This window comes from Trichechus manatus, unplaced genomic scaffold (assembly GCF_000243295.1).
Source record: "Trichechus manatus latirostris isolate Lorelei unplaced genomic scaffold, TriManLat1.0 scaffold00062, whole genome shotgun sequence".
In the NCBI taxonomy this organism is placed as follows: Eukaryota; Metazoa; Chordata; class Mammalia; order Sirenia; family Trichechidae; genus Trichechus; species Trichechus manatus.
The window spans coordinates 3,287,714-3,300,096 of NW_004443998.1; the positions used below are offsets into that span (position 1 = coordinate 3,287,714).

The window sequence follows — 12,383 nt, forward strand, 5'->3', positions numbered from 1 at the left end:
GCTAGCCCCGGGGTACTGTGGCGTTTGTTTCGTAGATGTTGTTAGCTGCCATTGAGTCAGCCCCAACTCACTGCAACCCCATGCACGACAGAACTAAACCCTGCCCGGTCCTGCGCCATCCCCGTGATCAGCTGTGGATCAGACCATGGTGAGCCATGGGGTTTTCTTTGGCTGATTTTCAGAAGTAGATCACTAGTGCTTTCTTCCTGGTCTGTCTTAGTCTGGAAGCTCCGCTGAAACCTGTCGAGCATCACGGCACACACAAGCCACCACTGACAGACAGGTGGTGGCTGCACATGAAGTGCACTGGCCAGGGATCGAACAGGGTCTCCTGCGCGGAAGACAAGACTTCTGCCATTGAACCACCAGGGCCCCGGGGCTTGCCTACATCTGTGTGAATGGTCCCTTTATTAATCCCCTCAATGACCCAGCTGGAGTATTCCTTCTCTTTCCTGCTGGGACCTTGCGTGATACAAAAGCTACTCCCATTTGGGGTCCGTGAGGCTTCACGCCTGTGCTGAGTGGATCCTCCCCAGCTCTAGGCCCCTCCTCGGTCCTTAAGGAAAGCAAGGTCCTTTCTAATGGAGCTTCAGAAACACTTTCAAATAAAGTCCAATATGACCTCCTCATGACCAGTTTGATAACCTATCTCTTCCCTGAATCTTACACCTCGGGAATATTGAGCTGGTTCATCTCCTCAGCCCTCAGCCTATGACTCTATGCCAAAGCCACCGCTTTGCACATTTGCTTCTGAGTTAACTGACTGAGGTCTTTTCGTATGTTTTCCCTCGCACACCCCTCTTGTTACCTCAGTCCTTTCCCCCACTCTGCTTAGGGTTGTCTCCTCCCTTCTTCTCTGGGGCCCAGCTCTCATGTTATTGTCTCCCGGCTGCAAGTAGGGTTTCCCTCCTTTGAATCTGTAGCACTTGGCTTGTACTTCTCCAGCGGCACTTACCAATCTCACTGAGCTATAGTTGTACCTCCCCTACAAAATGATAAATCCAAGCTTCCTGTGAGCGTGGCTTTGTAACCTCCTCATATGCAAACATATGCCTTACAGCTTACCTGTGCTCCAATATACGTGTGGGATGGATGGATGGTTGACACACGGATGGATGGGTGGATAGTTGACAAATGGATGGATGGTTGACAGATGGAGGGATGAATATTCTTTCCTGGTTTGCTCTTCCTGTTGTGAGCCTTCTCTCTTTAAGTTACCTGTCCTCTTATTATTTCACTCTATTCATCCACTTCACGTTGAGTAAGATTAAAAAAAAAAAAAGTACATTGCATTGAGTTGATTCTAACTCATAGTGACCCTATAAGACAGTAAAACTGCCCCATAGGGTTTCCAAAGAGCGGCTGGTGGATTTGAACTGCCAATCTTTCAGTTAGCAGCTGAGCTCTTAACCACTGTGCCACCAGGACTCCTGAGTAAGATTAACACCTTCAACACTCATTTTCCATCAACATAAATACTTGTTAACTCTTGGGGCACAAAAAGAATACAATCGATGCATAAACACTCCTATTAGCATTCTGGAAAACTTTGAAGTGGATAAACATGACAGTTTGGGTTCCAAGGGCACTAGAAAATTCAGTTCCTATGCCATAGCTTTGTTAGCCAGTTGGTATTTAAAGAAAGGAACAGAGCCCAGTTGGTAGAGAATGTCCTAGCCAAACTGTGGTTCTTTGAATGAAGGAATGTGTCGTTAACTGGCAAGTGAGAAAATACTTCTGTGTTACATGCGAACAAGATTTCTTTAGACGCGTGACCATGCCCTCATGGTTACCTCCACAAGTTGTTTTTCCAATGAAATATGACAATCCTTAGGAAAAAATTAGTTTCCTTTTTTGACCTTGAAGAGATTGTGATATTGTATGAGAATTACTTGCTTACAAGGGTGTGCAGTGGGCAATAGACACATGCCTAGTATTCATAAGCTAGACATAACTGTAGAAAAAGTGGGATAGCAGCTGGGACAAACATTTTAAATCTTCCTTTTATTTGGCCTTTTCAGACGATTTTTTAATTAATCCTGCAGCTAAAGATAGCCTGGCTTATAGTGAATTCTCTGAAACTGACTCTAATGCCTAAATCTGGGCCCTAACATTTAGCCACTACAAAGTTCTGCTAAAATTTCCTTCCCAAAACCCTTTAAATGGGCTTTTCTCTCAGGGTTCATTTTCACCGGGCCACAACAAAAATTCCTTGCACAGCTTCATTTCTCCGAAGTCCTTCACCCTTGTGTTGGCTGGTAGGACCTCTACGAGTTTATCCCCAGTCTCTCGTCGTGGTTATTATGGGCATGTGGGTGGGCCATCCCATCCACACCGCATCTCCAATGTTTCCCTCGGTTATTTTGCCAAGCCCTCCCTGCAAACTTTGTCATATATACCCTTCCAATTAAACATTTGGGTCTGCCCTGAAGAGACATACCTGCAACTAATTGCCTAGGTCAGGTCCGAAAGGGTCCATGTACTTCAGTGTCGCCTGAATCAACCATGATTTCAAATTATCTCAGCTACCCTAACTTCTGTTTCAAATGCTCTTGAGTAAATGTGGACATGTGAGACCGGCAGAATGTAAGATTATTAAATGGCATTATTACACTAACTCATCTTACCATTTACACCATGGCAAGAACCAGCGAGATACAAGCTGTCAGATAAAGTCTCTAACGAAAGTCTGCTTTGCTACTTACCTAGTCTCCTCTTGTAAATCTCTCTATTTCACTTTTGAGCTCTCAACATCCCCATTAAGAAAGTGGGAGTTACTATATTTTCTTCCTCTTTACTGGTTGGAAAACTGTACTTGAAAGGACTTAAATCCAAATCTTTTGAATATTCGTATGCAAAGCTTTGAACCGTAAAATTAGAATAGCAATGTTTTCCTCCTGATTACAAAGCATGGAAAATGCATGTTTTAGAAAATGTTTAAATCCAGTTTTTGACGTGGGTTTTTTGTTGCTGTTTGCTTGTTTATGTGCCTTTTTCCTCCCCTTGGATCTTTTCACAGAGCTTCCTTTCCTCCCCCTGGATAGGCTGTTGTGCCTTTCATGATGCACCAAACCAAAAAAAAAAAAACCAAACCCTTCGCAGTAGAGGCAATTTGGGCTCCTAGTGACCCTACAGGACACAGTAGAACTGCCCATGGGGTTTCCAAGGAGAGACTGGTGGATTCGAACTGCTGATCTTTTGGTTAGCAGCAGAACCCTTAACCACTGCGCCACAGGACGTTCCTGAGCCCTCCCTCACACACACCCGGCGTGCTAAGGCTCTTCCTGCTTCCAAGAATGTGTAACAGTGGGGAGACCTACCTTCGAAAGGGCTTTAACTGAGGCAACTGCAGGGTGTGGAGGCCACACAAAGGAGGGAGCCACTACATTTATGGAAAATTGTAACTTGGAAAGAGCATGACTAGGTTTAAGAATGTGCTGAATCAGATATTCCTAGTAAGATGATGCAGAACACGGAAACGGTCTCCTTGATATCGATTGTCAATTAAGTATCTTTAGTTCCTGCTTTCCCTACCCTCTGCTATGCGCTGCGCCAGCCACTGTCGGGCCTTTCAGAAGACTGAGACGCTTCTCACTACTGACGTCCCAGATCAAATGTCACCTCGAATGTCAGAGCTCTTCCCCACCACTTAAATGCATATGTACCAACCTCTAAAGTTGCCCATTCATTCTCTACCTTATTTTCATCATATTCCACATCACGGAAGCCCTGGTGGCACAGTGGTTAAGCATTCAGCTGCTAACCAAAAAAGGTCAGCAGTTCAGATCCACCAACTGCTCCTCAGAAACCCTATCGGGCAGTTCTACTCTGCCCTATAGGGTTGCTCTGAGCTGGAATCAACTGGACAACAATGGGTTTGGTTTTTGGTTTGGACTTATCACTATCTAACAATAAAATTGATGTTTACTTTATTTTCACTTATTAGCCTTAATTTGGGGTTGATGATGATGTCTATTTTACTCTAGATACACATATAGTTACTTGTGGTAGCTACATATTCTTATATAAACTGTATGAAAAGTGCAGCTACACTTCTTATTTGAATAATACAAGTAATGTAACATTAACAAAATGCATCCATCAAAACACCCACAAAGTCTATTACAAGATAGCAAATCTGCATTTCAGATTTCTGGGTCATACCAGAGGTCACAGCTGATGGCTCAATGGCCAGATCTGGGCTTCAGCTGTGTTCTGTTTGGCTTGCACAGAATCCAAGACAAAAAGGGCATATGACAATCAGATTTCATATAAAATTTTCTATGCCTGACCCGACTTCTCTTGAAAACAATCAAAATCCATGTCAACAGTAATTTCTGCCACTGCCCAGCAGCTATGGGGCATTTGACATGCAGCCGAGAAAGGGCCAGCCCCCTTAAGCAGGCCTGTGTCCCCAGTCTGCCGCCGTCCCACCACCCAGCGCTGTCTCCCTTGCAAAGGCCGACAATGAGCCGCCATTCGTCCATGAATCTGTGCTGTTGTGTTTCTTAGAGTAGAGAACTATTTCTCAGTGAGTCTGTATCGGAAGAAAGACCTGGCAATCTACTTCCAAAAATCAGCCAAAGAAAACCCTATGGAGCAAAACAGTCCCATTCAGAACCCATCATGGATGGTGCAGGACTGGGCAGTGTCTCACTCCGTTGTGCATGGGGTCACCATGAGTCGGGGGCCGACTCGGTGGCAGCTAACAACAAGTCTATCAAAAGTAAGAAATGAAAGATGAAGGAGGCACGTGTTTCAAAAAAAAGGGAACGAATTAATTGCTTCGTGTAAGAGAAGACTATTTCTACAAACTTAACATGCAAAGTGTGTTCATATCTGTTTTTTTATGTGTGATCTGCTTAACCCTTTTATTGTATGGCCCCCATAGGCACTTATATCCACCCCGGGTAGACGGTCCCTGACCTCAGAGAGCATCCAATCGAATAGCCATCAGATAATTAATAAATAAATACACAAACAAGCCAGACTAGCCTCAACAGAACTCTGTTTATGAAAACTTTACATTACCTTGTTCTTACATGGAAGTCCTCTGTTAAAATGGACATATCCTGCTGTCTTAGGCAGTTCTTTGACCCACCCTGAGACAGACAAATAGTAGTTAGGAAGATTAGGTTGTGTTTATATGGTCAAACAGGTACTGTCCAGATTTTAAAGTGATGGAATGGGCTTCTTTCTTTCAGGGTGCTACGAAAATTGAACATAAATGTACGTTAGTGTGTTTTGCCATCGTACAAATTGAGCTTTCCACTGCCCCTCCCCCTGGAAATCAAATGCTTTCGTCTGAATCTGAGAGAAGAGCGAATCTTATGTAGTTGCTAAAAGGAGTGAAATTCCTCAGCCAAATTTCTCACATCGGATGTTTTAACTCTATAATTACATGTAATCATACACACGCTACTTCAGTGTAAAATTAATCTGTTCATTCAATGAATATTTATAGACTCTCTACTATTTGCCAGGCACTGTGCTAAATAGAGCCCTGGGAGCACAGTGGTTAAAAGTTTGGCTGCTAATCAAAAGGTCGGCAGTTTGAATCCACCAGCAGCTCCTTGGAAACCCTATGGGGCAGTTCTACTCTGTCCTATAGGGTCGCTATGAGTTGAAATCAACTAAACGGCAATGAGTTTTTATGGGTGCTAGACATCTACTTCAAGAACCCTGGTGGCGCAGTGGTTAAAGCGATCAACTGCTAACTGAAAGGTTGGCAATTTGAAACCACCAGCAGCTCCGAGGGAAAAAGATGTGGCAGTCTGCTTCCGGAGAAATTTACAGCCTTGGAAACCCTATTGGGTCACTATGAGTTGGAATCGACTTGACAGCAGTGGGTTTGGGTTTTTTGGTTTAGATGCCTCGTAATAGACCAGTGAGCAACACAAAGACTTGGCCCTCATGGCGTTTCCAACTGCATGGGAAGAAAGGACATTAATCAGAGAAGCACCAATCACTGTCTACAAGGGGTGGTGCCTGCTTGAAAAGGAATGTATGGTGTGTGGTGGCAGCTTACAGCAGGCGAAGCCACTGTGGTCTGGGGCTGGGAGAAGGGGTCCTGAAAGAAGCAAAATCTGAGTTGAGATATGAATGATGGTTAGTTGTTGAGTGGGTGAAGATGGAAACGTGGAGGGTAGAGAGAATGCATGTTACAGAGAGTGGAAATAGCGCGTACCGAGGAGTTGGTAAGTTTGCCTTTGCAGCTAAGTGTTACGGCTTTAGGGAAACATGCTCTCGAGAGTGCTGCATTGACCTTTGCTGCCCAATAGCTCAGTGTTCTTGGTCTGTGATTACTGTTGAAACTAGATTTCTAAGCAGTTCCAGGTCATAAAGCATTCAAGTTTCATTTTTTATTTACCTCGTTACTGGCAACATCAACAGTGGAAAATGAAAACTAATGGTATACTAGATATTTTGTGCCAAAAATTTCAAATTCTGTTCTAAATCGATCTGATCATTCCAATCTAAGCCGCAGAAGATCATAAAACAAAGGTGCTAAGGAGCACAGAAAGCTGGGCATCTAGATGAACTTTAATAACTACTAACCAGATGCTCATTTTGTGAACTATATTCCTTCTGAAAATCTCGACGAGAACTTGCAACACTTTCCCATTGAACTGTGGATTGTACATGCGCTTAGGCGCCAAAGGGAAAAGGTTAACCAAAGTTATAATTTATTAGCCCTCTTCCCAAATATGCTTCCTCGATTCTGGTTCACTGTACAAATCTGACTTTTGATCACTTGCCAAATAAATAGTGGAAAATAAATGACTTGGTCGTGCTGTGTTACCTTCAACAGTTGTAAATCAAGATGGCCAGCCGCTCATAGAAGGAAAACTTAAAGAGAAACAAGTCAGATGGAAGTTCATCAAAAGGTGGAAAACTCGCTATTTTACCCTGGCTGGAAATCAACTTCTGTTTCAAAAAGGAAAATCCGTAAGTTCTCTGTCATTTTTTTACTCTTGCATTTTTAAGATTCTAATCTCCACCAACCAGCTAGGTGTTTTGTCTTGAGTTTAAACTCCAATAATTTCTCCCCCTCTCCATTTTACAATCTGACGGTGGTGTTTTATTACATAGTCCCTTCAACTGTCTATTCTGTCTACTCCTGTGTTAGCTGATTCGCTGGTCCTCTTCTGTTTATTATGGAAGCTTTTTTTTCCCTTGACTTAAATTTTAAAAGATAAACTGCAGAAGACTTAAACCCAGTGGTCTTGACTCGAGCACCATGCCTTTTGTTTCCTTATGACTCACCTATATACATTTGTGGCTTGTGATAGTGACCCTGACTTCTTATGGAGCTGTGGGTTATATTTGGAGGTGGTGGAGCTGAGGAAGGCGGATGCTAGGCAGGGAAGAAGGAAGGAAGGCTGACATATTTTAAATGCCCTTCGTAGTCAACAAAGTCCAATTCTGATTAGAGAAATATTATTACTATATTCATAAATGTTAGAAAATATTCATTTGTTGTGACATAATTTTCATTCCAAACTAGGATGCTCAGTAAATATCTATATCCTGAATTTTCGACGGGAAACCTCTGAAACAGCCTTCTATTCTGACAACAGTACAAAGCTATCCCCTTCCCTTCTTTTGAAATCAATTTTATTTATCACTCAACTCTACTCATTTAGGATCAGAAAGAATGAAATCTTGACTTCCTGTTTATTTTTAAACATAATAATAATACACATTGCCATCAAGTCGATTCTGACTCATGGTGACCCGATGTGTTCCAGAGTAGAACTGTGCTCCACAGGGCTTTCTTGGCTGTGATCTTTACAGAAGCAGATCACCAGGCCTGTCCTCTGTGGGTGGCTTTGAGCTGCCAACCTTTAGGTTATTAGTTGAGCACAAACCGTTTGTACCGCCCAGAGCTCTTATAACAAGATAATATATACAATATAATACTAATAACGGCTAGCACATACTCAGTGCTTACCACGTGCCATGCTGGATTGCCTCAATCCTCAGGACAATCCAGTGATGTTAGCGCTGTTATTGCTACCGTTTTATAAATCAGGAAACAGGTTCTAAGAGACTGACTGACTTATCCAAGGTCAGAGCCGGCAAGGAAAAGAAGGTGAAGTTAGAGTCCGGCTCGGGCAGCCTGGCACCGAAGCCATGTCGGTGAATAGTACTCAGTTCTACTTTCCATGTTCACTTAAAGTCCAGAGCTGGTGGTAAACTAAACCGTGTCTGAATTAATTAACGAAAGGTGTTAAACTGCTTAAATTTACAGTTCACTCTGAGCATGTACACTACATAGTAAGAGTCCTCATTTTGAAACGTATTTGAACTTTTTACTCGGCAGGAATCAAGTTTGATGTATCTGAATTCTGACGAATTCTGACTGCAGTCTCTTAATTAATAAGACTTTGTGTTAACTTTTCAATTTAAAAATATACATGTATATGTTTATGACACTTACTCTGAATTCATGCTTTCTTCATCTGTGCATATTATAAAATACACGGATGGACTTTTCTGTGGCTGGAGATCTTTTTGAAAGGGAAGAATAATGGCAGGCTCAATTTAGCCAGCTATTGGAGGTTTAAAACAACCTGTTTGTTTTTGAACATTTTATTGTGGTTTAGGTGAAAGTTTACAGAGCAGATTAGTCTCCCGTTCAACACTTTATACACATTTTGTTTCATGACATTAGTTACCATCCCCTCAATGGGACAGCACTCTAGCCGCTTCCTCCCTGGGTTCCCCGTTTCCGTTCGCCCACCTTTCCTGCCCCTCCTCCCTTCTGAACTTTCCTTTTGGGCAAACGCTGCCCTTTGGGACTCGGGTGGTTGATTGTTCTGAGGAGCACGTTCCTTACAGGTGTTATTGTCCGCTTTATAGGCCTGTCTACTGTTTGGCTGAGAGATGGTCTCCAGGAGTGGGTTCTGTTCCAGGTTTGAAGGGTGTCTAACGGCCTTAGTCTCAGGGATTCTACCCGTCTCTATCAGACCAGTAAATCTGGTCTTTTTTATGAAATTGAATTTTGTTCTACTTTTTTCTCCCACTCTGTCCAGGACCTTCGATTGTGATCCTGGTCAGAGCTGTCAGTAGTGGTAGCCAGGCACCATCTAGTTCTTCTGGTCTCAGTCTGGTGGAGCTGTGCTTCCTGTGGTCCAGTAGGCCTTGGGACTAATTGTTTCCTGGAGTCTTTGGTTTTCTTTATTCTTCTTTGATCTGGACAAGAACAGAACAATAGTTGTACCTTAGATGGCCACTAGCAAGCTTTTAAGACCCCAGTCGCTGCTCTCCAAAAACTTTATTTTTTTAGCATAAGTTCTTATTGAAGCATTTTTAAAGTGTTTTAAATGACCATCCAAATTTCCTGTTTTTATTTAAGAGATCAGAAATAGAAGTGAAAATGTAGTGAGTTCTCAGTTCCCTTGAGGCAAAGCAGAGTTAGTCCATAGGAATGTTCTTTCTGAACTCAAGTAATAAACTTTATACTTCCTGACTCAAAGCTTTTTAATGAAGTCTGAAAAATAAGCTACTGTTTAACTGGCTAACTTGTTTGACATCTTTATCGTGGAATAATGGTTTGACATTCCAGAAATCTGACAGAACATGGGGCTCAAATATTGAGAAGTCATAGAATACACCACAAGGACCAGAGCAAAACACCTCTGACTTCCAGGGCATGGTGCTCTAGCAGAGGCAGCATTCTGGTGACACCTCAGCCCCCTCGTAAAAGGGCCGTTCTTATAAATGAGAGAAACGTCCGTTTTTAAATGAGAAAAAAAAAGTAGCTGTGGAGACGACTCCAACTTATGACGACCCCGTGTGTGTCGGTGCAGAACTACTGTGCTCCACGGAGTTTTCAGTGACTAGTTTTTCAGAAGTAGACTGCCAGGCCTTTCTTCCAGGTTGCCTCTGTGTGGACTGGAGCCACCAACCTTTCAGTTAGCAGCCAAGCATGTTAACCATTTGCACCACCCAGGAACTCCCTTTAAATGAGAACTGAGGCTGAAAAATTATAGTGTTTTTTGTTTTGCTTTCTTAAGGTCTTGATCTCCACCAACCAACCTAGGCAATGAGGCCCTTTGACTATCTATTCTGCTCGTTCTTATCTTGCTTGATTTCATTGCCCCTCGTCAGATTACTGTGATCACTTTTTCTCTTGATCACTTCCTCAAAGTATCAATTTCTCTATTGTAGACTAATTCAAACAAATGCATTTTTATTACTCAGTTACTTACTATAACCCAAATTAGACTAACAAAGCATTGTTTAGTACAGATGTCTTTGAGCTTTTATCCTACATAGCCCCTAAAAAAATTCTGAAAAACACTGTGTAATACCTTGCATTATCTTAAGTTCCATCGACATTTTTAATCATAAATTTAAATGATTACACAACTGTAATTTCTGTTGAATGGTAAATATTGACATTTTAAAATAAAAAGATTACTTCTCTCCTTTTAAATGTAACCATTGGACTAAAATAACCATAGCAATTTGATACCCAACAGCACTCATTTTAAAAAATACATGAAATAACTCTTCTTTAACACAAATTGTTACATGACTTCTTTTTTTCTTTGAAATTCTATTTCCATTCCATTTCTTCCACTGCATTTTATCTTGATCATGCTATCATTTTTCACTGTGACAAAAATATGTATATAAATTGAAATTATTTTAATTTCTTGTGACCATAAGTCTCTAAGTATTAAGAAGTTTTTCTCAAGTTATCTTTTATATATATGTATAAATAATTTATGAAACTCCATAAGTATAATACAAAATACAATAGTTACTAAACATTGAAAAGTGAGCTTTTATTGGAAATGCATGTCTTGGTGATATAGATGGGGAGTGACTGGGTTGCCTTGGTTGAAGGATGCTCCCCTGACACCAGTTTTTTAAGGGCCTCATGGTTCTGTGCTCCTGAGATTTTTCCATGTTGGACAATATTCCATTGGAAGTTTGGGATGGGTAAGAAGGGTACCTCTCTATTGTGAAAGAAGGTGATTCTAAAAGGGGAGCTGGAAAAGGAGCATTGGCAAGATTCTCAACCACAGGTCCGTTCTCCAGTGGACACAATGTATTTAGGAAAGTTAAAGATCTAGAGTTGCCTTATCTGATCCCGCAAAACTATCCATGCTTACCCAGCGTGATGGCCCTGCTGCTGCAGAGATCCGTAAGCCGCTGCTTTGTTGAAGAGAGAGTGTAAGATCGTTAAATACTCCTTTACTTTTCGCTTGTGGGCAGATCATGCTTCCAAAGCACCAGAAATTTTAGAAACAGTTTGATCTACTTAAACATTGGAACCTTGTTTATTCTATTATGGGTTCAGCAAACCCTTTCTCAGAGGTTACACAAAGAAAAATTCAATCTCATACCTCCCAAATTATCTCAAATTCTGAACAACTAGTACTCCAAGTTGTACTGCTGGATTTTGCTCTATTAGTATAGTATTTGTATCAATAGATAATGACATAAAATCAAAAAAGTATGATTTAAGCATTTTTCCCAACCCCACAGCATAATACTTTCCTATAAATTGGCTATCTTGTGCCAATTTATGATGTCCCAATCGGTCACCGCTTCAGTTGTTCTACTGACTCTTTGAAGCCTTAGCAACCAAACTAACGAAGGTCTTGAGCCATACAAAGTAAAGGATTGTGGTTCTCTTAGAACATTCTTAGTGGCCAGAGATCTTTGCTACATTGGGAGCCAGCTCATGTTCTTGCCTTCCCGTGCATTTCAGAAAGACGATCCTGACGACTGCCCGATAGAACTCAGCAAAGTACAGAGCGTGAAGGTTGTGGCCAAGAAGCGCAGGGACCGCTCTCTCCCTCGGGCCTTCGAAATCTTCACAGACAATAAAAGCTATGTTTTCAAGGCCAAGGATGAGAAGAATGCGGAAGAGTGGCTCCAGTGCATCAATGTGGCAGTTGCCCAAGCCAAAGAAAGGGAAAGTAGAGAAGTAACCACATATCTGTAGAGTTTACAAGTCTGGCTAACACCGATTATACACAATGGGCATTGCATTATCATTGCAAATGTCAGTGAACTCATCAAACCATTTTTCCCCCGAAATACAACTGGAACAGTTGTCCTTGAGAAGCAGGACTTAAAGTGCAGGACTCTTAGTAAACCTCAGACTTTAACAGACTTGCACTAACTCCAGAGCATCTGTCTTTCGGGCACATGTAAGAAAGCGGGGCTGCAGAGCACACCCTGTTCTGCTGTGGGACAAGGAAGGGAAAAGTCATTGATATGGGAACTTCTGCATGTATGTCATTATAAAATTATAGGAAAACAACTTTAAAAGATACCTGGGCCACCAATCCTAGGGAAAGATTGTTGTTGTTGTTGTTAGGGGCTATCAAATCGATTCCCTCTCATAGCGACCCTGT

The 12,383-nt window shown here is 41.9% G+C and overlaps 1 protein-coding gene across 2 annotated transcripts in view; it reads left to right on the forward strand.

Moving 5' to 3' along the window:
• VEPH1 (ventricular zone expressed PH domain containing 1) overlaps window positions 1-11,968 on the forward strand; it is a 250,983-nt gene extending 239,015 nt beyond the window's left edge. For both annotated transcript variants that reach the window (XM_004379163.1, XM_004379164.1), the window contains 2 exons: window positions 6,812-6,948; window positions 11,732-11,968. In XM_004379163.1, coding sequence (XP_004379220.1) covers window positions 6,812-6,948; window positions 11,732-11,968 — 374 coding nt within the window. The remainder of the gene's footprint in view (window positions 1-6,811; window positions 6,949-11,731) is intronic.
• The last annotated feature ends 415 nt before the right edge of the window (window positions 11,969-12,383 follow it).